The 27766-nt window shown below is 33.1% G+C and overlaps 1 protein-coding gene across 1 annotated transcript; it reads left to right on the top strand.

The window, feature by feature from the left end:
• The first annotated feature begins 7821 nt into the window (after positions 1-7821).
• On the top strand, positions 7822-8924 carry LOC120088569. Its single transcript, XM_039045962.1, has 3 exons — positions 7822-8064; positions 8253-8393; positions 8511-8924. Exons 1-3 carry the CDS (start codon positions 7876-7878, stop codon positions 8664-8666), a joined length of 486 nt encoding a protein of 161 aa, XP_038901890.1. The 5' UTR covers positions 7822-7875; the 3' UTR covers positions 8667-8924.
• Positions 8925-27766: the final 18842 nt, after the last annotated feature.

The following is a 27766-nucleotide window of genomic DNA, read 5'->3' as shown; positions in this document are numbered from 1 at the left end:
TCAGATATTACATTTTCAGTAAATTTATTAGCTAGAATTAAGCATATACTCCGTTATCTCTGAGGAACAATTGATATGTGTTTACTTTATTCAAATAAATCAAATTTTGACATAGTTGGTTATGTAGATTCTAAATATTTATCTTATCCACACAAAGCTAGATTTAAAACAGGTTATCTATTCACATGTGGAGAAATTACTATATCATGACGCTTGATGAAACAGACCATAACGAACATTTTCTCAAATCATGTTGAAACTATTGCAATTCACAAGGCTAATCGAGAATGTGTATGACTAAGATCAATGACTTAACACATTTGTAAAACATATGGCTTGTCTTCTAATAAAAATCTTCCAACAATATTATACGAAGACAACAAGCTTACATAACTCAAATTAAAGGAGGATATATTAAAGAAGATAGAACAAAGCATATTTCACCGAAACTTTTCTACACTCATGATCTTGAAGAAAATGATGACATCACTGTACAACAAATTTGTTCGAAAGATAACTTGTCAGACCTATTTACAAAGACATTACTAACCGCAACTTTTGAAAAATTGGTGCATAACATTGGAATGCGGCGACTCATATATCTTAGGTGATATTTTCATGAGGGGAAGTAAATATACTGTATTCTTTTATAACTATATATTATATGAAATATGTACTCTTTTTCATTCACTAGGTTTTTTTCCCATTGAGTTTTTTCTAGTAAGATTTTATCGAGTCATATTTCATATATATATATATAAGCATCTAAGGGGGAGTATTATAAATATTATAAAAATAAATAGATGTCCATTGCTTAGTATCCTAAAAGTCATGTGTCAATTTTCATATTGTCCATGTGCCTTGCAGTTATTCATGCTTAATGTTCATGTAAGACCACATCCTACTTGCTAATTTGCCTATAAATAGTGGTATTTGGTAGATCTTAAAATCACACATTGGTGAGAAATCCACTTCAAATTTCCACTAAATTTTCATAATTTTAGTTATTTTATTATTTTATTTATTATATTATATTTTCTCCATATTCGTTGTGCTCCTCAATCTCACAACACAATTCATTTAATTATAAGGCAAATTGTAAAACCACCTGAAGTATAATGGTAGTTACAATTATATCTATAAACTTTTAAATTTAAAAATCGAGCCCTAAACCTTATCCAAATGTTAAAACGTGACATTTAAACTTACATAATTTTATAAATTATAATAATTGTATAAGATTGAGGGTTCAATTTTTATCATTTGTGGGTTCTTTTTATAATTATTGTAAGTTCGAGGGGTCCAATTTTAATACTTTTAAAAATTTAGAGGCCCAATTGTTATTATTTAAAGTTTATGGATATAATTGCAACTATCACTATACTTTAGAGGGTGATTTTTGCAATTTGCTCTAATCACTACAATTTTTAATTTTTACTTATGTATATTTGGAATTTTCACCAAAGTCAAATGGTTAAGGAATTATATCATCAACAAAATGTAAATGATTCAAATTCTTATTCTCAACTAAATAATATAAAGATTATAGGTATATAGGTGAGAAACATTTATGCATGTGTAAGAAGGAAATAAGGTAAAGAAAAAGTATAACTAAATAATTCAATTAACATCTTTGAACTTCTCGAAAAATAGGAGATCTTTGAATTTGGCAAAAGTATATGGTAGATTAAAAAAAGATTATGAATATTGTTTTCTAATATAACGACCAAGTTTAAATATTTGAATCTTTGATCTTAGAGGAGATATTTCATGTTAATTATCGTTGAGCTATGTTTACTTTCTCACTTTCATGTATAATTAGACTTAAAAGAAAAAATAATGAAACTAAAATCAACCCTTGTCTTATTTTTCCATCTCTTTCCTATAAAAAAACAAGTAGAAAAAAGAGAGTAATTAGTGTTTACGATTGGATAAATAAATTAATACTCTACGTAGATGGAGGTTCAAACCAAACACATTAATAACTGGAATAAATAAAAAAGAAAATGGGGGAGGGGGGGGATTGCAATTTCAGATAAGAGTAAGGGAATGGATTGTAATTAGAGAAAAAATGGGGGGTGGATATGGGAAGGTGTGTAGTTTTTGATTGGAAGCATCTTGTTGGAGTGTGTAGGTGCACCAAAAACCATCTTGTTTTTTGGGTTTTGGTTGGGGGGAAAAATGATTATGCCCAATTTGGAACTTGGCTAACCACTCGTGGGGTTGCTCAAAAATTTGTGACCCACAACAAATTTTGTTTAATTCAATGAATAATCAAGAAGTCAATGAAATTTGCATCCATTTCTTTTCCCAATAAAAATATTAAAATATCAATTTCATTCTTTAATTTTATCTAATTTTATATATATGTATCTTCGTAGATATAATTGTATGAATTAAATTTAAGATTTCTTGAAAATATAGAAATTAAAATTGAATGTTTGAATATATAGAAATAAAAATTAGACAAATTTCAAAGTAAAAAGACGAAAATAGTAATTAAAAAAAAACATATATTTGCAAATTGACAATTAATCCACCTCCATTCAATTTCAATTATTGAACTCCCTTTCATCATTTCCCACTCACTTCTCATCCAACTAACACATGCCCTTCTTCTCACACTTAGTAATCCACTTGCTTCTTATTGCCCATTCATAGTTATGAAACTTTTGTTTGTTATCCATATTTAGGGTTAAGAAGAATTTGATTTGCATATTAGGTTTGTGTGATTTAAAGTAAAGGAATGGAACCAATGTTTGGCATGTATAGATTTGTGTATTCAAGCTATGAATTCATTGATTTTACTAAGGATATTTGTAATAGATAAAACAATAAGAGAAAAAAAAATTAGAAATATAGTACCTCTTTAAAATATTTGTAAATATAGGACCAGTCAACTTTTGAATGTTTTCTAATATTCAATTTTGCCTCACTTGTCTTGTTAAAAAATAATTACGATGAAAGCGTCTAACTCATAAGTGACTTAACACCAACAAGGCAATCATCAAGTTTTATTATTATAACGAAATGTTAAATATAAATAGTAAATGAAAATGAACTTGAAAGAAAAATCCTTGAGTTTGCACCATTTTTAGAAACATTTATTAAAAATTTGAAATAAGAAATGATAATAGTTACTAAACAAGTTTATTTCTCAAAAAATGATAAATGAGAATGTTATCAAACAGGCCACAGGCTAATAGGTTTTTTTTATTTTTATTTTTATAAAACTTTAATAGTATGAAGTCTACCAGTAGTATCACTAATAACATATTATCATGAATAGCATGTTATTAGTGATACTATGATATCATGCTATCAATGAAAACTTTTATGCACAATCAAACAATCTCGAGGAGTCATTTCATCTCAAATACTACATTACATAATACATAAATACTATCAGTGATATCCTTTTATTGATAGCAATAGAAATATATCACTGACAGTAGCTATCAATGATATCCGTTATGACTATCAATGTAGAAGGATATCATTCTATACCTATATGCATTAATAACGACATACAAACACACTACATGTATGAACAAATTAATCAAAAGACCTCGATTATTTACAAAAAGTATAACATGATATCAAATTCAAACAACAAAAAGCATTAAAACATTACTACTGATAGAAACATATCAACAATAGCCATTATTTGGCTATCATTGATAATAATATATCAGTGATAGCAACTGATAGCCCATTTCTCAAATTAAAAGTTATAACTAAAAGTAGCATCACTAATAAGAGCTACCAATGATAGCAACTGATAGCACATTTCTCGAATTGAAAGCTGTCACTGATAGCAATGTCACTGGTTGCAACTACCAACGATAGCAACTAATAACACACTTCTCAAATTGAAAGCTATCACTGATAGTAGCTGTCGGTGATATTCACTGATAGCAGTTATCAGTGATAGCAATTTATAGCACATTTTTCAAATTGAAAAGTTATCACTGATAGCAACTATTGGTAATAGTCACTGATAGCACAATTCTCAAATTGAAAGGTATCAACTATCAGTGATAGCTTTCAATTTGAGAAAAACTGAGAAGCAATGTGCAAAATGGTGGCTGGACGTAGATTGTTCTGGCCTTTTATCATTTTTTGTTCTATATATGCAATTATATTATTCTTGAACTACATATTCTATTATTTAGGGCTTGAATTCCATTTATGCAATTAGCACTTTTACTAATGGTATAAACCTATATTATGTAAAAATAAATTGAGACCATAAATCTATTGTATACTAAAATTTAAGAAATATAAGCTTACAAATAAGATACAAGTTGCCAACTTAACATTCTTCATAAATCCATGTTGTATAAAATATCCATTTTTAGACTTTACATTATGGTGCATTCTAAGATATACATATCTTTTTGCATCCCATTCTAATTAATAATCACACACATAAAATCAAAAATGAAAAAAAAAAAAAATACTTGGATACATCTTATACTACACTCATATTTGTGCATTCTATCTTTGTGTCCAATCACAAATTGTCATATGGTAAATTTTTTTAAAAATATATATATAATAAGAAATCAGATCATAAACCAAGGCATGACAATCTGAACATGGGGTTTTTTCTACTCTTAAGCTAGAAAACGAACTAGCAATCTGCCAGAACCATGTTGCCAAAATTCATCACTTTTTTGCTTGATTGCATAAGGAAGAACAAAGAAAAGCTAAAATCTAATACTATAAATGGATAGAGGTTAGAAGAAGAAGAGAACGAGAGGTCATTCGTCTAAAATGGCCAACTGAATCAAAATTTCGTGATGCTACTTTGTGATGGGTGATGTATGAATATTGACGTAACCTAAGTTACAACTAAGTAATACTCTTGAAATGTATTTTAAAATATAAACAAGAAGAATTTGTTACGTGATAAATTATGATTGGACAATTGGATGAGATACACAAAAATAAATGTAGCTTAGGATGCACCCCAATATAGACTATGCATCCTCATAACTAGTATTTTATAAATTAAATATATTTATTAAAGAACTTATATATTAAGCAGTTAGAGTGAGGATATTAAATTAGTTAATTTCTATATTAATTCAACGTTTAAATGTTAGCAAATTTGTTTAGTACTACAAGTTATTTATTGCTTAATGAGATTTAATAACTTAGGTAATTGATATATATATTAATTATCAAATCACAGATATCAATAGAAATAAATAAAATAATTGGCACAAAAGTACCAAGTTGAATACGAATGAGATGCTCTTCCAGAACTATCATCTTTATTTTAATTTTTAATAACAATAAAGACGACATTGAGGGGAAAAGATTATATTAATTTTGCTAACGTTGGAAAATAAAAGTAAAGTAAATGGATCATTCACATACTTTTCATAGGATTCCTCAAATATTTTTGCATACCACGTCCAGACAATAAATTGCCCATCTCATTGCCAAAGCCGATTTAAATGATCATTAACATGTACGGATACCACGTCATTTTTTTCTTTTAAATTTTTGACACGTCCATAAGAATACATTTCTAAAAATATGTATCATATACAATAAAAAAATTGATATGTGACCATTTTAAAATTTTTTTATTTTTTTTTTATAAAAAAATAGAATATAAGATTACATGCTTCCTATATTGCTTTTAATCATTACTCGTAAAATTATTATAATTATTTAACTAAAAATTATCTTTGATGGACTAAACTTTGTGATTTAGATTTCAAAATGTTACACATAAAGTCTTAAATTTTGACTCTGGTTTCAAAATGTTGCAATTTTACCATTGAGATTTGATTTTTAGTTTAATTTGATTATAAGTTTCAAGATTTAAATGGTTAACATCAATTTTTCATTTGATACTTAGGGGCATATCTATGAAGGGATAGGGGTACATGTCTCCCACACCGTGTGGTTAAATATATATATTGATTTTTATTAAATATAAAAATATGTATTTATACTTTGAATGTATATTAAACATATGTATTTTTTTTATATTAACCAATAAATAAATAAATGTAATTATATATGTAATTATTTAGTATTAGAATAACTTAATTCCATATATTTTTTTTTGATATATGAGTATATATTACATACAAATAGTTTTGAAATTTTAAGCTGATTTGATAATTATTTGGTTATTAATTTTTAGTTTTTTAAAATTAAAATATATAAATATCATTTTCACATATAATTTTCTTGCTTTGCTATTTACTTTACCATTATTTTAAAATTACATTCAAGTTAGTAAAATTTAATTATTAGCTTTTAAAATTATGACTAATAAATATCTAAACTTTTAATTTTAACTATAATAAGTCCCTTAAAAATTTTAGAAAATATATAAACTTTCAATTTAGTATCTAAAAATCTCATAAAATATTTTAAATGTTTAAAGAATTAACCGTTGTATTAGACAAAATTATTTTGGTTTCTAATTGAACCTCGAGTTTTTAATTTTGTGGCCAATAGAAATATCATTCTTAAAAAAAGTATGGTGTTACGTATTACACTCACAAATCGAGATGTCAATGATCTAGTGCATACTTTTAAAGTTTGAGAACTATATATAATATAAATTTAGAAGTTAATTGACTAAAATTTTAACCTCATATAAAGTTGTGTCCGCATAACATGAAATTCTGGATATGTCATTGTTCGTATGTTAGTTAGTGCTACGATGATATCATATGATTTAAATATTATATCGATGCATCTAAAATTATATTTTACCCCCTTATATAAAATCCTGGATCTATCACCGTTGATACTCACTTTCTATCTTTAGTGTTAATCTATATAAATTGATTTAAAATAATTACAATCAATTAAGTTTCACTATATTTCATCAGTATTAAAATTAAATTAAAAATATTCATTTCCTTATTATTTTAACTAATTAATAGAAAATAGTGTGGATGATTGAAAGTGAATATTTAATAATAATAATAAAAAAAATTAAAAGTGTAAAACCTGAAACATAAATGACGAAATTGAAACAAAACTTAAATCTCAAATTTAAAATTGTAACATTTTGAAACTCAAGTACAAGATGAAAACTATACTATAAACCTAAAGACAGAAGAATGTAATTTCCCCTTAAGATTTAATAAAAGTTACGAGACTAAAATTATATATTTAAAAGTATATAGACTAAAATTGAACAAACCTCATAATCATCAACTAAAATGATATTTTAACACATTTATGTCTTTATATCTAAGGGTGTAGTTGGGACAAGGACTATCTCAAGACTATAATAACATTTATAGTAAATATACTATTTTGTATTTTCCAACAACCTACAGTCATCACTATTCCAAAACCCATATTTTATAAAATATTTACTGTTTGCTATAATTTTTACTATTTTACATTTATAATTTTTTTTTTATTTTTTTACTATAACGTTTACTATTTATTTCTCAAACTAAAATAGTTTACACCTCAAACACATATTACTATAATCTAAACTAAAATAATCTATATCTCAAATACAAACTATTATTATTCAACTATAATAATATAAGATTATAAATATCAACTTTTTGTCTGAGAGGACTCCTAAAATGTTTGTACAAAATCTTTTTTTTTTTTTTTTTAAAAAATAGACATCTCTATTTATACTTGTTCCACGAGTGTTGGAATCAATTGATGGTATAAACAAACTAAAGTGGGTGTACTTTTTTTTAGATCCACCGTCCATCTGGAGGTGCGTGGGATACCAATCAATTTGATTGGTGGAGCACCGAACTTTCATGGACCTGCACCGCACCAGATCATTCAATCAAAATCCGAGCAAGATAACCAAGATAGAGCGATTGAGAGAGCAGAAGAAGAGAGAGTGAAATCGAACACATGGAGAAGGCGAAGCAGCTTCTGGAATTGACTCGGAAGGAATCGGACGCCGTCGAGAAACTCTCCGTCCGGCCAAAGAAAGCCGGAGAGTTATGCTTCTATACCTTCTTCGCTCTCAGAGGGATCCGAGTCGACCGTGTCGAACCAGGACTCGTCGTTTGTACGCTCAAGGTCCCCCCGCGCCTCACTGTACGATTCTGAAACTCTCTTTTACATCCTTCGCCGTCTTTTTGCCCTAATTTTGGACATAATTCTGATGAAGACGTTCCGATAATCAATTCACGATCTGTTCTTCTGCGAACAAATCACTCGATGAAGAAAGAGGAAGAGGCTTATTTTTCAAAATTAATTACTCGTTTTCGATTTGTCCGTTTCAGGATCGATCGGGGAAACTGGCTTCGGGAGCCATCGCAAACCTGGTGGATGAAATCGGTTGTTCCGTAATCTACGATGAAGCCCTACCGGAGCCGGTTTCCGTCGACATGTCGATCTCGTATATGTCGACTGCAGACGTCGATGTACGTATAATACTATCTTTTACCTTTCAGATTCACTTCAGAAGCCCTAAGACAAGCAAATAAACAAAGAAGAAGAATGAAATTGAAACTGTTTTATGCGAAATTGAAAATGTGCAGGATGAAGTGGAAATTGTATCAAAGCTTTTAGGTCAAAAAGGGCGTTACTCTGGAACCAGTGTGATTATTAAGAACAAAAGGAATGGAGAAATTGTCGCTGAAGGAAGGCACTCGTTGTTCAGCATACGGCCGAGTATTGTAAACTCTAAACTGTGAGTGAAGCTGGAGAAGTTAATTTGATATTATGGCCGTGAAAAATGTGGGTGCTGCCATTTTAATTTTAGATCAAACAAATATTTTCTGATTCTGTATCTTCCCAGCCTATGATTATTTTGAATATTTGTATGGAGATTTTTTAATTTTACGGTCAAAATGTCGTTCGATCCAACTTCTGAAAATAAGAATGTATAACTTTTGTTTGTTATTTTTCATTGCTTTTCAAAATGTATGTCAAACGATATTTTGGGTGTGAAATTTGGATCATCTATCCAAGAAATTCATTCGTACTTGAAGATGCCAGTGATAATGAAAATGTGTATAAAGATCCGAACTCCATACACGAAGAAATGAATATATGTCCATTACTATTGAGTGGTTCTACGATTTTGATTGAGATTTTTTCTTTAGGGAAAAAGATTGAGATTAGCTCCATTTTAATTTTGTAGAATACATATTGAGATTTTTTCTTTAGGGAAAAAGATTGAGATTAGCTCCATTTTAATTTTGTAGTTACAAATGTATTCTGAATAAATCTTGAAATATATTTAAAATTAGTACGTGATTTAGTTTGGACCTTTTATTTTAATATTATAGTTTAACAAAATAATTAGAAAAATTTAATGGCTTTGATAATATTTAGTGGTAGTATAGTAGGCGTTTCAGATGGTCGAGTCTTTGACTATCGATTAATTAATTGAAAAAATAAATAAATCAATTAAATTAGATCAAGAGTTGAAAATTCAACCAAGCTAGGTCAAGACTTCGACCTTCAACCATCTGCACCATCCATTGTGTTGACTATACCCTACCCGAAACATGCATGCTGACACGACGTTCGTCTTATCACATCGACGTCTCGTCTCGTTTAGTAGGTCGAGTTTTTAACACTCGACCTTCCTCTTTTTAACTTTCCTACTCTATTTTAAATCCCACCGATTACTCTCTTCTCTTCCCCACAAATCTTCTCTCCTCTTCCACACATATTAACCAATTTCTTCTCAAAATTATTACTACTTTTCTCTTATTCGCGACGTTCATTCATAAACTGTGGTCATTCAAGTTGCGAGGTTTGTGTTACTCTACTAAATTCATATTGCCCCTATTCTCATACTATTCCATTTCTTTTAATAGTTTTTATTGTTGTTTGGGAAACAAAGAACTAAAAAAAGAGGCACACTTTCACCCAACTAAGTTCTATACGTTTTTTTTTTTTAAAGAAAAATAAGTTATAGATCCATATTTTCATATTATTCCATTTGTTCATAGTTTTTATTATTGTTTGGATAACACATAACAAAAAAAAAGGGGGGGGGGGGGGGAGGGTGAACTTTGGGGAAAAAAGTAGGATTATTGTTGGATTTGTGAGTTTCCTTTTCATTTACTACTAGTTTTTTTTTATATTTTCTAATATTTATATTATGCTAGATCTAATATGTTAATGTTTTTATTTATTATTTTAATGGTAGTTGAATTCAATAATATTATATTGATTTTTAGAAGTTTTTTTCTTCTATAATTTAATGTTCTTATTTATATTATGTTAGATCTACTATGTTAATGTTTTCTTTTACATTTTAAATAATATTAGATTTTGTTAGTATTAGAGTTTTAGCATTTAGGCTTTTTTTAAAAAATAATAGTATTAGAGTTATTTTTTTAGTAGAGTATTAGTTATTTGAGTGATTCTTCTATTTGTATTTTAGATAATATTAGATTTGGTGAGTATTAGAGTTTTAGGGTTTAGGGTTTAGAGTTCTTTTTTTAAAAAAGTTTAGTATTTGAGTTGTGTTTTTTAGTACAATTATATTTGTATTATAGTTTGTTTTTTTACAATATATTTGTAATTTGAGTTTTCTTTGTATTTTATGTTTATAGTTTTTTAATACAAAAAGTTTAGTGTTTTTGTTTTTTTCATACAAAATTACTAATTTGAGTTATTTTTTTATATTAAGTATAATCTTCGATTTTTTAGTATTAGTTTTTTTTTAAAAAAAAAAATTTAAAAAAGTTTAGTATTTTTTGTTTATTTTTTTAATAAAATTACTAATTTCAGTGAATTTTTATACCTTTTATAATATTCGATTTTTTTAGTATTTAAGTTTGATGTTTATAGTTTTTTAATACAAAACGTTTAGTATTTTTGTTTATTTTTAAATACAAAATTAGTAATTTAAGTGGTCTTTTTTTTTAAATATATATTTTTTATAATATTCAATTTTTTAGTATTAATTTTTTAATTTTAAAAATTTAGTTATTTTTTTTGTTTTCTAATACGAAGTTACTAATCTGAGTGTTTTTTTTGTTTTGAAAAGTTAGATATATATTGTAATTTTTCAAATTAATTAGAAAATATTGTAGTTTTGTAAATAATCAGAAAAATATTATAGTTTTGGTGATTTGACGTGGAGGGAGTATGATAATATAATGGACCGAGTGTTGAACACATGACCTCTTTGTTTTGTTGTTGTTTTTTTTCTTTTCAAATGGTCAAGTGTTACATTCGACCTCCTTTTCTTTTTTAATTTTATACTCTTCGTTTACCTTTTATAATTGAAAAAAAGCATTTTTTATTTGGTTCAAATACTATTTTGGTACTTGTACTTTTCAGTTTTTGTTCATTTTGGTCTCTCTATTTTCAAAATGTTTATTTTGGTCCCTATACTTTCAAGTTTGGTTCATTTTGGTCTCATACTTTTAAAAATGTTTAGTTTAGTCATTGTACTTTCAACTTTGGTTCATTTTAAGTTTGGTTCATTTTGGTCCCCATACTTTAAAAATGTTTAGTTTAGTCATTGTACTTTCAACTTTGGTTCATTTTGGTCATTGAACTTTAAAAAAAGCGATCATTTTATCATTTAAAAGTGAAGATGAAAGGACCAAAATGACAAAAAATGAAACAAAATTAAAAGTACAAGGACTAAAATGAATATTTTTAAAGTATGGAGACCAAAATGAATGATTTGAAAGTATAAGGACCAAAATGTACCAAAACCAAAAGCATATGGACTAAAGTAGTATTTAAATTTTTTTTTATTTTATACTCTTCATTTTCTTTTATTTTTTTAATAGAAAATTTTACTCTATAAAAATGTATCGTTCTATTTCTTAATAGTAATAAAAAAAAGTACCTTTGTATTTCTTAATAATAAAAAGAAATTACTGTGGTTCATAATTAGAAAATAATAAAATATAAATTAAACTGTCCATATCAATACAACAATTTAATATTTCTTATTCATTAAAAAATAATAATAAAAAAATCAATGTGTCTCACAAGGGGGACGTCGTCGATTTCAAGCTGGATGTTGTTGTCGACTTTGAACCCTAGGTTGTTCGGATTCCTCTTGGTCTTCTGGTGGCGCTGGTACCTCTACAAACGCTTCATAATATAAATATTTGTTATGCTCTCCACGACCGCACTTGTAATGACCCAAATTTCTATTAAGATTCTAGGATGCTACTCTATGCATGTATAGGCTTGGCAATACATTTGTTGAAGGACAATTAAACAAAAGAGATAAAAAAAATTATTTCGTTAAATAAAACTCAAATAAATAAAGAAGAGAAATCATGAAGATACCATTCGGGGTACCCCTGACTCAACTTTAAAATAAATAGCAATTAAATAAATTAATAAATGAAATTAAGGAATATCCATAGGATTTTAAAATGCCTGACTTCTAAACCAGATACTAGTAATGAAGCCTAAGTGTGGAAGCAATAACTCGTCCAAATGGCCAGGTCATGGATTCCTCTTGTCATTTGCCGGTCTATCTCTACCTTTACCTGAAAAACATGAAAGGAAAAGAATGAGTATATAAGTATACTTAGTAAGCGACCCACTACTAGGCCCACTCAGTAATATGTTAGCCTTCCTATCGGGATACAAGTACACAATGGCATCGTAGGCATAGGCATAAGCATAAGGGGCGAACCCGTAGGTATGCTTTCATAAGTAGTGACCTCAGAGGGTACAATCATAAACATAAGTGGTGATCCCAAGGGAACACCGTACATGGCATAAGATGTGGGCCCAAAGACTCACAACATGCGATAGCCCGATGTGCATAGCCCGAAGGCTCACAATAGCGATAATGTTTTTAAAAAAATGATCATAATAAAAACTCCACTGTCAGCGCAAAGGGGAAAACCTAAGCTGATAAGAGTTAAGTTGTGAAAGGTACTTACGTGTAGTTGGATACTTCGCATGACACCCGTTCAGGTAAGCCAAAACGAAAGTAGGTGACCAAAATCAATGCATAATAACAACTCCTCTGTCTGGCGCAAATTATTTAGCTAAGATAAGAGTCAAGTTGAATATGGCATGCAATCAAAGTTGGATACCTGCATGAAACTCGTGGGGGTAATCCAAAACGAAGAGCGTAGCCAGATTCAATGCCTTAATCTAATAATGAGTAGCGAGCTCTAAATCATTTTGAACGAGATTGCTGTGACTATTAGCATTTCCATTGGGCTATGCACATCGCATGTTGTGAGCCTTTGGGCCCACACCTTATGCCTACGTACGGTATTCTCCTGGGATCACCACTTATGTTTATGATTGTACTCTCCGAGATCACTACTTATAAAAGCTTACATACGGGTTCGCCCCTTATACTTATGCTTATGCCTATGCCTATGCCTACGCCTACGGTGTCATTATGCATTTGTATCCCGATGGGAAGGTTAACAGATCACTGAGTGGGCCCAGTAGGGGTCGCTTACTGAGTATACTTATATACTCATCTTTTTCCTTTCATGTTTTTTAGGTAAAGGTAGAGATAGGCCGACGAATGACAAGAGGGATCCGTGACCGTAATTTGACCTAGTTGGAGTTACGAACACTCATGAAAGACTAACTTACTGTTATAGGTCTATACCCGTGGACACAAAAATATATCTGTTGCGAGAAGAGTGCAGTCATAGGTATTTAGTGGAGTGTACCCATAATTAACGAATATTGATTAACTTTGTTAATGGGTTTAGCCAATTAATCTCATATTGTTGGAGCTTCTGATCTACAGGTCCATCAGGTCCCCTTATTAGCTCAGTAGAGGATATTTAAGAGGGATGATTTGAATTGTTCAAATTAATTTGAGGAAACCATATATTAATGTGATTAATATATAATTGATTATGGATACGGTCCATAATTCAAATTAAAATAGAAAGTAATATTTGAATAGGATTCAGTTAAATAATTCAAGTGAATTGACTAATAGAAAGGTATTGCATATATACATACGATGTTTATGATAATTAAATATATATACATTAAATTAGATTTAATAGTTATTTAATTAATGTGTAAATTAAATTAAATTAAATATGTGTTATTTAATTGTGCTAATTAATTAAATAAGTGTTATTTAATTAATTGGGCTAATTAATTAAATAAGTGTTATTTAATTAATTAATTTTAGAAAAGGAAAATAGGAAAATGATTAGGAAAAGGGCTCGACCCTTCTCTATATAAAGACCTCTCTATGGCCCCTTTAGGAGACACTAAACCTGACATTGACACTGATAATACACAACACACGAGTGTTATTGTGCAAAATTTTTCCTAAGCCACAAAGAGAATCCTCTCTACTTTCCAAAACCATTTTCTCCCCTTCCTCACCCAATAGTTGGATCCACCCATCCCTATATTAGAATCCTAGAGAATAACGAGATTACTCTCTTGGTAGTGTTCGAGATTGTTCAAGAAATCGTTCGTGATCAAGATCATTGGAGGAGTCGGTCCTTGGAATTTAAAGAGGATTGTTCGTGAAGCTTGAGAATCTACAAAGGTAAGAATGGTCATAATATTTTCCCAAAGCATGCTTATTTACATATTTATATTCTGTTTTAGTATAATGAATTTTTTTATGTAAAAATCGATTTGCGGGATGCAAATCTTTCTTGCACAAGCAGGATTCGATCCATTCAATTGGTATCAGAGACAATTTCTTGCATCCATGTTCTTCGTATTTTTTTTTTAAAACAAAATCAGTTTAGAGGTGAGTTTAATATTCTGCATTTGGAATGTTTTGTTGGGAATGTCCTAAAACTCGCAGTTCATATATACTGGAAACATATTCTATTTATCAATAAAAGTATTATTAAGTTGTTCATTCAATAAAATGTTATTGATATTGCATTTTGTTATAAAAATCTAATAAACAAATCCATGGCTATAATATGAATACTTTAACTTTATGTAGAGATATAAATGTGGATCAAGCTTTAGTATATAGAAAAAAGGTCTATAAGTATATGGATGAGATTGGGTACCTCATCCTGGTAACATTATTGGATGCGGTCCACTTTGTATACTGATATAAATGATGTGATCCCAAAATCATTCAGGTGGACACATGCGAGTGGAGACATCCTGTGTAAAGGATGTTTGCATAAGATCGGACCTCGAAATAGTCACTTTTCTTTATAACGACTGTTCACCGTTAAAATTGACTATTTCAAAATTTTCTGACCTAGGGTAACTCAATCTTAATCTTGAGTTAACTATGAACTCCCGTTTATTCAGGATTATCCTTTGATCTGCATAGGTGAGAGTAGTCCAATAGCATTACTCAATAAGCCTCCCATTTTGGGGATAAGACTTTATAGATAGCTGGGGACATAGTCCTGCAAGATGGAATTCACTCCTACCTAATTTAGGGTCAGCAAATAAGTTGTTCTCTTAAGTACTGATTCCTAGTCTTGAACAACAGGGTCTCGCCCTTTCATGATTGAGAGGGTCATGGTTTATTAGTTGGATTATAAACCAATTGTTCAATAGAAGGATTAATGGGAGCTTAAGAAGCAAGATGTATTTGAAGGAACTCATTTTAAAGAGATCCTTTAGCGAAAGCGGATTGTCCAAATTCCATTTTGATTGAAAAAAACAAATTTACAGTAAACATACAACATATGCATTCTATATATAAATTACAACATGCTTGAAAGAAGAAAAGGATTCAAGAGATACTACCTTTGAAGAACTTTTCTTCTTGTAAATCCCTCGAACGCTCACGAGCTCAAAAATTACAACAAACTTGAAAACCCTCTTCAAGAATTCTCGAACCAACACGAGACACAACCACTAAGAGCCTTTGGTATTCTCAGGGTGAGAGTCTAGGAGTGGTAAGCTCTGAAATTTTGGTTTGGAGGGTTTGTTTGAGTTTGGAGGAGGAAGAAAAATTGAGAATACAAAACGTTTCTATATTCAATCGTATGTAAACCTCAATCGTGTAGTGCTCTACATTTATCTTATGAGGAAGAAGATAACCAAATTTCTTTTATTCCTTTTGCCATAAAAAATCAATTAACCACCCACTAAGGTGGTTGGAGAGAAATTGGGAATTATTATCCGAAATAATAAAATGAATATAAATAAATATGATAACTAACTTATTATATCTTATTTATATTAAACTATATGTTATAGCAAATATAACACATAACCTATAGTTTTAATATTGTATCATATACAAAATAAACTACAGTTCCTTTTATCTATTTTATGACAGTTAATATAAATCATATTTATATTAAATTTAACAACTATGAATCACATTCATAGAAAATATATTCGAATCTTATTCAAATATTTATTTCCTCTAATTAAACAATAATGTATCAAATACATTATGACAATTATATCATATATAATTGAATCAATTTAATTATATATAATTAAATTCTCTCTTATTAATTTAAACAATTCAAATTAACCCAAAAACTGATTCTCAACTAAATCCTTTTGAGCTACCAAGAGGACCTTATGGACCTATAGCTTGAAGCTCCAATGGTACGTGAATAATTAACTAAACTCTTTAATCACATTATCCACCATCTTTTAACTGTCGGGCACTCTACTATAGACCGACAGTTGCACTCTTCGCATTACAGATATATTTCTCTGTCCATTGGATATAACCAATCAACAACATGATGACCCTTAACAAATTGCTCGTAATTAGAGCTAGGCCAAATTACCATTTTGTTCCTGTAGTTACCTCTAACTCCTTAAGTACCACTATTCCCTCTAATGAACAATAGATCGTAGTCCCATTATGACTAAACCCCTCTTGGGCTAGGAGAGGGTGTGGCATCACATTGTTCAAGACCTAGAATCAGCCTTTAAGGGAGCAATTTATCTACTTATCACTGCTTTGGGAAATGAGTAAATTTCATCTTGTGTAGTTGTGTTCCCAACTTCCCAATTAGATGAATCCCTAAAATGGTAGGCTTGTTGAGTCGGCGATCTAGCCACTTTCACCTATACAAATCAAAGGACCACCCTTATAGACATGAGTTCACAACTCACTCAGGATTAAGGTCATGTTACCTATGGTCATCTTGGTGAAATGAAAGTCTCTATTATGAACGGTGTTATATAATGAGACTAAACATTTTGTGGTCCGGTCTTATACAAACTCCTTTGTATAGAATATCCCCGCTCGCATGTCTAATACATGAATGGTCAGGACCATATCATTTGTTGCATTTTACAACAATTGTAGCACCTACAAAGCGGGCCATACTCGTAGTGTCACTAGAATAAGGTACCCATCTTTATCCATATACTACAGACCATTTAGGTTATCACTTAAACATGATCCACTTGTAAGTCTCCACATACATGTTCAAGTTACAACGATAACCTTGGAGTTAGCTTATTGGTTTATAGTTGTTAGTTTATTGGTTTGTGGTTAATGCAACTAAAATATCACATTATTTTATAGACAAGGTGAATAAAAATATCATATATTATTAACCACATAAGAGTTTGTTCATACAAAGTTTATAAACTATAGAACCCTATGAGATTTAGGGCATCAATCCTCACAGTATTTACAGGGGTAAATGGTAATTTTTACCTAGCTGTAAATACGAACGACCTGTGAATGATCAACTTACTGATTATAGTTAAAATGGACAGAAATATATCTACAGTGAGGAGAGTGAAACTATCGAGCTATAGTGGTGAGTCTCGGTAGTTAACGAATATTGATTAATTCGATCTAAAGAGTTTAACCAATTAATCTCATATCATTGGAGCTCATGATATGTAGGTCTATAAGGTCCCACTATAGCTCGTAAAATTATATCTTGGATTAGTGAATTGAGTGGATTTGAAGTGTTCAAATTCAAAATTAGGGTTTTTGAATTTTAAGTGTTCAAATTCAATTTAGGGTTTGATTAATTTTATGCGATATAAATAAAATGTTTAATTTTATTGAAATTGAACAAAATTGGAGAGATTAGAATATTTAAATATTGATTATTGAATTACATGAATATGATTCATGTATGAATTAGGTGTTTGATTAATTTAATATTTAACATTAAATTATTGATTAATTAATTAATTATTTAAATATTTTTTTTCTATTTTTTTTTAAAATAAAATTCAGACTTGATTTTTATTTTATTTAAGTGGAAAAATTGAGAATTAATTGGAAATTCCACTCGAGTGGAATTCTCCAACTTTTTCTTCAATTGAGGTGTTTTCATTCAATTAAGACATTTTTCCCACTTAATTAGTGCTAATTGAACTGTCAATTAGCAGTTAATTAAGTGCTTGCATGGCTAACCTGGTTAAATAAGCTGAATCCCAACTTCGAACATGGCTAGGTTGCTGGAATTTCTGAAACTCTGATTTACTCTATAAAACCCTCTTCCTTCCATATTCAATTGACCTCAATTCAGTGTTTCCACTGAAGGAATTCTTAAACAAGGGTACCTATGAGTGGAAGCGGATCTTTCCAATTTTTTGTGACAAAATTTCCACACATACATTCTAACATACAGATATGCATTGAAAACACTAAATTACTGGCATGCTTAAAAGATACAAACAAAAGACCGAGAAAACGTACCAGTTGAAGACTTTCTTCACAAAACTCGGTCTCTCTGTGAACGAACTCCTCTCATTCTTTCTCGTCTGGCAAGAAATCGCCCAGCAACACCATGGTCGTCTACACGAATAGCAGCACACGAACAACAGGCAACGGGAATGACACCACCACTCGGAGCCCTCAGTATTCTCGGAGTGAGAATCCAAAGGGTGGGCTTTGATGGAATGGATAGAGAGGAGGAGGAAAGGTTATCGTGTACTACGATCAAGAAAGTGGGAGAATGAGAAGACTATCGTATAGTTGGGTGCTTGATCGTTTAGTGCGGGGTACACGATTGTGTAGTAAAAGTTAAGCGATTGTCTATACGATCGTTTAGTTTAGCTCAAGCCCTAAGCGATCGTCTACGAAAAGGTAAACGATCGTTTAGTTATGCTCAAGCGCTAAGCGATCGTCTATGAAAAGGTAAGCAATCGTTCAGGAAATCGCGGGCGATCATTTAGGAAAGCGCGGGTGTGCGATCGTTTAGTAAGAGGGCGCTATCGTATAGGCTCTTAAACACTAAGCATAGAAGACTAACACACCGTGAGCGATTATGCATCTCTCTGGAAAAATGAAAACAATTTTCATTTTATTCTTCAGTTACTAGAACTGAATTCAACTTCCCACTAATGCACTAATTTGGAGAAAACGTAGACCAATTATCTCATAACCGCCCATTTAATAAATTAATAAATCTAATCATATTATATTTTTAACCTATAGCTTAATATCATATATTAACTATAGTATTTTCTCCTCTACTTGATATAAATCATATTTATATCTAATTTCCTCTAAACTAATGTATCTCATATATTTAGTCAATCATATCATATATAATTAACCAGTTCATTATATCATATATAATCAAACTCCCTCTTGTCAATTTGAATATTTCAAACTGACGCAAGAACTGATTCTTAACTTGTATCCAAGCTACCAAGGGGATCTTATGGACCTATAGCTCAAAGCTCCAACGGTACGTGAATAACTTATTAAACTCTTTAGCCACGAGATCTACCATCCGTTAACTGCCAGACATTCCACTAAAGACCAACAACTGAACTCTTCTAACCATAGATATATTTCTATGTCCATCGGATATAACCAATCATAAGTACGATAACCCTTCACAGATGCTCGTAAGTACAATTGTGCCAATTTACCGTTTTCCCCCTGTAGTTACATCTCACTCCTTAAGTACCATTGATCCCTCTAATGAACAATACAAATTAGTCTAACTATGTGTGAACACCTCTCGGGCCATGGGAAGATGTGTGGCACCACATCGTTCAAGCTCTGGAATCAGCCCTTAAGGGTGCTATCTATCTACTTACCCCTGCTTTGGGAAAGAGTGAATTCCATCTTGTGTAGCTGAGTCCCAGCTCCCAAATCAGACAAATCCCCAAAGTGGTAAGTTTGAGTCGACGGCCTGGCCACTCGCACCCATGCAAATCAAAGGACCGTCGTCAATGGTAGGAGTTCCCAACTCACTTAGGATTGAGTTCATGTTACCTATGGTCATCCTAGTGAAGTGAATTCTCTGTCATGAACGGTGTGATATAACGAGACGTTAACACTTCGTAGTCAGATCTTATACAAACTCTTTGTATAGGACGCCCCTGCTCGCATGTCCCCTACATGAATGATCAGGATTAGACCATCTGTGACAAGTCACAACATTTGTAACTATTCCACAAAGCGAGCCGCATTCGTAGCGTTACTAGGATAAGTTTTCGCTCCTATATCCATATACTACAGAATATTTTGGTTATCACTTAAGACATGATCCACTTATATGTCACCAAATACATGCTTAAGTTACATAAAGACAACTAGGGTTTTGAGTTTATTGGTTTGTGGTTAAGCAAATAAAACATCCAGATCAGCAAAATCAAGAAGTGAAGTAAATATCATATATTATACGTCACAAACGTTCATACAAACTACAGGACACGAGACTTTAGGGCATCCACCCCAAAAATCTCTCACTTGTCCTAAAGCGAAGTGAGGTTGTACAAAAACAAGTACAAAATAATAAACTAGGGCAGAAAAGCCCAGTACAATAAAATCTCCCACCTGCCCTAGTCCTGCCGCGGGTGGTCCTGTAGATCCATGCTTTGAAGGTGACCCTCAAACATGTAGCTGTGAGAGCCTTCGTAAACGAGTCAGCAACATTGTGCTCTGAAGCGATCTTCGTGACGATCACGTCCTCTCGATGCACTATCTCGTAGATCTGGTGATAATTCCGCCCTATGTGTTTGTCGCGCCTGTGACTTCTAGGCTTCTTGGAGTTCACCACAGCCCCACTATTGTCACAATAGAGGATGATTGGCCTAGACATATATGGAACAACTTCCAGTTCTGTCAAGAACTTCCTGAGCCAGACGACTTCCATAGCAGCTTCGCAAGCCACTACGTATTCTGCCTCCATCGTGGAGTCGGCGATGCACCCTTGCTCAGTGCTTCGCCATACTATAGCTCCTCCGTTAAGAGTAAAGACTGACCCTAAAGTGGACTTGCGAGAGTCCTTATCAGTCTGAAAGTCAGAATTTGTGTATCCAGTAAGGATCAAATCCCTAGATCCATACACGAGCATGTAGTCCCTCGTTCTCTGAAGATACTTGAGGATATTCTTCACTGCAGTCCAATGACCCTGGCCTGGGTTAGCTTGATACCTACGGATTATTCCCATAGCGTAGCAGATGTCTGGCCTAGTGTAGAGAATTGCGTACATCAAACTGCCAACGACAGATGCATATGGGATCCGTCTCATTTCCTCAACCTCTTGAGGCGTCGTAGGACACATTTTCTTAGACAAAGTGACTCCATTCCTGAATGGCAGTAGGCCCCTTTTGAAGTTCTGCATCGAGTACTTGAGCAATATCTTGTCAATGTACGATGCCTAAGACAGTGCTAGGACTTTATTTTTACGATCCCGAAAGATCTGTATACTCAGAACAAACTGAGCCTCTCCCAAATCTTTCATTTGGAATTGGGTCGCTAGCCAAATCTTAACTGCAGTCAATAGTCTTCCATCATTCCTAATGAGTTGTATATTGTCTACATACAACACTAAGAAAACTACTTAAACATTGACGATCTTCTTGTAGACACAAGGTTTATCAATTTTCTAATCAAATCCATATGATTTGATCACAGTATCAAACCGAATGTTCCAAGATCTAGATGCCTGTTTCAGCCCATAAATGAACCGATTCAGTTTGTAAACTTTTTACTGTTGACCTTGGGCAATGAACCCCTCGGGTTGCACCATGTAAATGGTCTCCTCAAGATTGCCATTCAGAAAGGCCATCTTGACGTCTATTTCCCAGATCTCATAATTATAATAAGCTGAAATGGACAGGAGGATGCTGATCAACTTTAACATGGCAACAGACGAGAAAGTCTCCTCATAGTCAACTTCTTCTTCCTGGGTATAACCCTTTGCCACAAGTCGAGCCTTGAAGGTTTGCACCTTCCCATTAGCACCCGTTCATCTTCGGCACAAGAGCGCTCGATCAGTGAGTTATTACGCACTCTTTCAAGGGTGGCTGCTTCTAGGCAAACCTCCTGGCTGTCTCTGCACCCCTACCTTCTTTATCACTGAGCGGTCATTTAGGGGCCTTAGTTGGTGATCCGGGCTGTTTCCCTCTCGACGATGAAGCTCATCTTGACTGGGTTCTGATTTCTTTATTTTTTTAATAATACCGAGTTGGGTTCTTTTCCTACCCGTATCGAATAGAACATGCTGAGCCAAATACCGGGTACTCAACTAACATTAAGAACTTTTCATACCGGCGGAGTATTCATAGGGGGGACTGCAGAATATATACAAGCTCCTTCTAATGGCTGTCGGGTTGTCCACCTAAACCCGAGGCGTTTGCGCTTGTAGATCCATTTATAACCTATAGGTCTTACCTCATCAGGCTGATCTAGAAGATCCGATACTGAGTTGAAGTATATCGACTCCATCTCGAGATCCATGGCTTTGACCCATTCATCCCGGTCTACATCCTCCATTGCCTTCTGATAAGACAACAGATCCTCAATGTCACCATCTGCTACCATAACAAGGCTTTTTGTGAAACCCATATAGCAAACAGGCGGGTTTGCAACCCTCCCACTGTGTCGAGGTTCCCTCAACTCTTGAGGTGGAACCGACCTACTAGATGAACTATCATCAACAGCTCTTGTTGATGAAGCAGGTTCTTCAACAACCCTTGTTGAAGTTTCGGTAGTTTCATTGGAAAAATCACGTAACATGACTTTACTACATGGACTATGCTCCCTAATATGTTCCTCCTCCAGGAAAGTAGCATTTATGGAATCAAACACCCTATTTTTTGATGGATCATAAAAATAACCCCCTCGTGTACTTTTGGGGTAGCCTACAAAAAGGCATAACCTCGACTATGGTTCTAACTTCTTAGGATTTGCCTCAAACACATGTGCAGGACAACCCTAAATGCAGAAGTGACGTAAACTAGCTTTATGCCCGTTCCACAACTCCAGAGGTGTTCTTGCAACACTCTTGGAAGAAACACAGTTGAATATGTATACCTTAGTCTCCACTGTAAAACCCCAAAACGACTCTAGTAAGGAAGTATAACTCATCATCGAATGAACCATGTCCAACAAGGTTCTATTTCCCTCTCAGCTACACGATTTTGCTGAGGTGTACCCAGCGCTGAGAGCTGGAAAATGATTCCATGTTCTATCAAATAGTCTTGGAACCCAGAATCCAAAAACTCTCCACCTTGTTCCGATCAAAATGTTTTAATCTGTCTATCCAATGCGTTTTCAACTTCAACCTTGAACTCTTTGAACTTTTCAAAAGATTCAGACTTCCATTGCATTAGATAAACATACCCATACGTAGAGTAATCATCAGTAAAACTGATAAAACACTCATAGCCACCTCGGGCTCGCACATTCATAGAAATACAAAGGTCAAAATGTACTAACTCAAGAGCCTCTTTGGCTCGATAACCTTTTCCAATAAAAGGTCTTTTTATCATCTTACCCTCAAGGCAAGATTCGCACATCGGTAAAGAATGTTCTTCTAACTCACTTAGAAGTTCATTCTTTACCAATCTCTGAATCCTATTGAGATTGATGTGTCCTAATCGAAGGTGCCAAAGTTGGGCATTTTCTTTTGGAGAATTTCGATAAAGTTTAGACTGAGTTATGATAGTTTTAAACAACTCTATGTTATGGAGGGAACTTAATGCTAACGGTCTTAGCACATACAAATTACTTTCTAGATAAGCTGTACAAATTTTAACACCATCTTTATGAATAAACACTTTATCCACATTAAAAGAAAGCGTATATTTACATTGTAACAGACACTTTACAGAAATGAGGTTTCTCTTAAGTTCAGGAACTACATATACATCTTTTAAAACTAAAAACCTATTCTGTAAAGATAACTAGATGCCTTCCACTGCCACAGCTGAGATGAGTGTCTGGTGCCTACTCGCATCGTCATCTCACTAGCCTCCAACTGTCGCTAGGATCTAATCCCCTAAAAAGAAGAACAAACGTGATCAGTGGCGTCCGAATTAATTATCTAAGTAGAATCATCATTCTCCACTAAACATGTTTCTAGTACAAGTAAATCATAGTTATCTTTATCTCCCTTGGCCTTAGCCTTAGCCACATTCCTTTGTTTCAACCACTAAGGAAAATTCCTTTTCTAGTGTCCATCCTTGTTGCAGTGGAAATATTTTCCCTTTTCAACCAGCAGCGGACGCCTCATTGGTGTAACAGGTGGCAGGTTAGCAGGCGCTTTCCCTTTCCCCTAACCACCCTTCTTCTTCTTTCCCTTTGCAGAGTTAGAAGTAGAAGGTGTAGACATCGTTCCTGAGTTCAAACCTCGATGAAACGTCCTAGAAGATGAAGCAACATTTGCCTCACTCATTTTTCTCTCCTTTTTTTTAGTGAAGATTGGTATGTATGTAACTCGTTGCGGAGAGTTATAAGGGTATATTTCACTTTGTTAAGAATCACATTGCTAACAAAGTGTAGGAAGCTCTCTGGCAATGAATGCAAGATTATGCTAACCTGACTGCTCTCATCGATACTAGACCTATTCATCTCTGCAACATTGTAGTGGACCATCATATTAAGCACATGTTCACGAACAGAGGTGCCTTCCTCCATTTTAGAGTTGAAGATGTATTTTAGAGCCTCGTGCTTGAGCTGTTCAGGTGGTTATCCGAACATTCCCCGCAGGGACTCCATGATCTCACGTGCTGAGACCATGGGCGCATGCTTCTTGGCCAACACGTCATTAAGACTGGCCGAGATATAGGCTCGGGCCTTCTCATTTACCCGTGTCCATTGCTCGTACACCTCTCAAACATTTCGAGCGGCGTTGGGAGCTGGAATAAGAGGATAAACCTCCGTAAGGGCAAACACGAGATCCTTGATTATTAGTATTGTCGTGATCGTATGTTTCCAAGTTGAAAAGTTGTCGCTAGTAAGTTTGTCAGCACCAAGCAAAGCTATAGTGGTTGTAGCCATTTTTAAAACTTGTTGCTGAAAAATAAACAAACTTTTATAAGATTTTGGTAAACCACATTTTAACCAATTAATTTTAGCAAAACAGTTTGTAAGTACCCTAAATGTTTAAGACTTCTATTTTGCAATGATGCCCCAACGAGGCAGAACAAACGTCACCGGTGGGGTGATTAGATGCCCCTTTACTGGGATGAGACATTCTCAACCATTAGGCAGAACCAACTCTTGGAACTGAACCTAACAACCACCATTTATTTGGTTTAGAATGTTAACCCTTAACAATTTTGCGTAGGTGTGACCCCTCGCTTTCAACGCCAGAGTCCCATTGTAATGAGCCTACCATAGGAAAGAAGTAGATTAGGACAAGAGATTAAGTAACCTTATCCTCTTACATGAGATCAAATAAAGAAACACACAAAATTGTCATCCTATAGGGGGACACTCCCAGGGTGCCTCGAGGCGATGCGCAGAAACTTTATTCAATCCAACGAGGGAGACTGTGGGACATGTTGTCGCACTTTCCGCTCCCACTTACTATGAACATTCTATCCATCCACCTTGATATTGACCTACCCAAACACCATCCTTTAGGGGGACACTCCCAGGGTGCCACGAGGCGAGGGTAGATCTCACGGTATGGACTATATGGGAGAAACGTGAAAGGTTTAAATGAAGCATCATATACCCTAAGTACCTTCCACTGAATGTTCTACCTAGGAGTTCATTAACCTAGACAATCCGACGACTGATTTTAGTGTAAGTTATCTTTTAAGTCTACTCATAAACAACTTTTGTATATGAAATAAAACAAGTTTAAGTAGTCACATTTAAACACTTCAATGAAGTGTCCTTAACTTGCATGCATGCATCAAATCTATCTAATTCACCTTTCCAGGTAGGGGTGTTACGTTTCCGTCAACTTAAATACCCCAGCCTAGACAGAACCTGCCTTAGAAAAAAGGTCCCTTATAGATAAATTTGCTACACTATAATCTTTTATTAGTCAATTTAATCCTATTAAACTAATTCAAAGATTAAAGCCTAAGGGTTGCTAATCATATTAGAACCGTGATCTCAGGTCTATGTCATCCAAGTTTTAAACATTTTAAAACCATGAATTAAACCTAAGTGAACATGTATGTCTTTCTTATTGCTTTTAGTTCTAATTTCTCTTTAACCCTTAAAAATAAACAACTAAAACATATTGCCAAATTACAAGGTATTTATAACACTTATAAAGTAACCTATGTGTCATGCTCCATGCAATGTCCGGTCATTACTATACATAACTTTTATATACTAGCAACAACCAAGCAAACATGCTTTCCATATACCCTTATACTATAACAATTATAATATAAAGATGATGCATGTCAATGCTTTTTATGCATGCATAAATATAACTCTTATATTATATGATGTATGGGCATACTCTTATGAAATTTAAATCGTGCTTCTCTAAAGTATAACATTTATAATAAAGAGATGATGCATGACCAATGCATAACCTAAGGTGAAATTTTCTATATGTGTATACTATTAAATATACATCTTATGTATTAAAACACAGATTAATGGACCGGGTTGAACCAACACTAAAATCGAAATGAAAAATTCTATTTATTACATTTTTCCACCGAGCAAACCAGTTCACAGGCGAGCTGGGTCTTGAACTGTCGGGCGAAGCTCCATCGTTTAATAAACACCTCTAGGTAAACTTTTGTGTAGCTCACACTAGACAATAGTGCAAAATGCTAAATGATCGCTTAGACGACAACGAGGCCACGAAGCCTGATCATCTAGACAATCGCTTAACACGCGAAAAGGTAAATGATTTTCCGTGCGATTACAATCATTTAGTGCACGCGCGCGTTGAACGATACCCAAGCATCCGATACTCAGTGATCATCTACCTCACCGTCTACACGAATCGACCAACGCTTGGTCGTCTTTTTCCTTGAAGAATAGCAACCCTTGCTCCAAACTTCTTCACGAACGTCTCAAAACTCAAACTAATTTTGAAATTACAGACTTGATAGCAATTAATTATGCCAAAAAACACAGGGGCCATTACATTAACTGGAAATGTAAAAGAATTTAACAAACCGAGGCTTCATCTCAGAAAACTCCATTAATCCACACATCCACAAACGAATTAACAATTAAAATAGAGAGTAGACATGCTACACCCACCAAGAATGTAAATACAATTCTTTCCAACAATGAAATTGGAATATCAGAAACCTAGCTCTGATGCCAATTGAAGGAACTCTTATACAAGAGTACCTATGAGCGGAAGCGAATCTTTCCAATTCATTGTGATAGAATTTCCACATATACATTCAAACAAATAGATATGCATTGATAATGCTAAATTACTGGCATGCTTAAAGGAATAAATAAATAAAAGACCAAGAGAACATACCAGTTGAAGACTTTCTTCAATTGAAAACTCGTTCTCTCTGTAAACGAACTCCTTTCGCTCTTTCTAGTCCAGGAAGTAATCGCCCAACAACAACTCGGTCGTCTACACGAACAACTTCGCACAAACAATAGCAAAAGTGGACGACACCACCACTCGGAGCCCTTAGTAATCTCGGAGTGAGAATCCAAAGGGTGGGCTTTGATGGAATTGGTAGAGGGGAGGAGGAAAGGCTATCGTGTACTATGATCTAGCAAGTG

Source organism: Benincasa hispida, chromosome 10, assembly GCF_009727055.1.
Source record: "Benincasa hispida cultivar B227 chromosome 10, ASM972705v1, whole genome shotgun sequence".
Classification (NCBI taxonomy): Eukaryota; Viridiplantae; Streptophyta; class Magnoliopsida; order Cucurbitales; family Cucurbitaceae; genus Benincasa; species Benincasa hispida.
The sequence above is the reverse complement of the archived record's forward strand: the minus strand, read 5'-3'. Positions and strand labels throughout refer to the sequence as shown.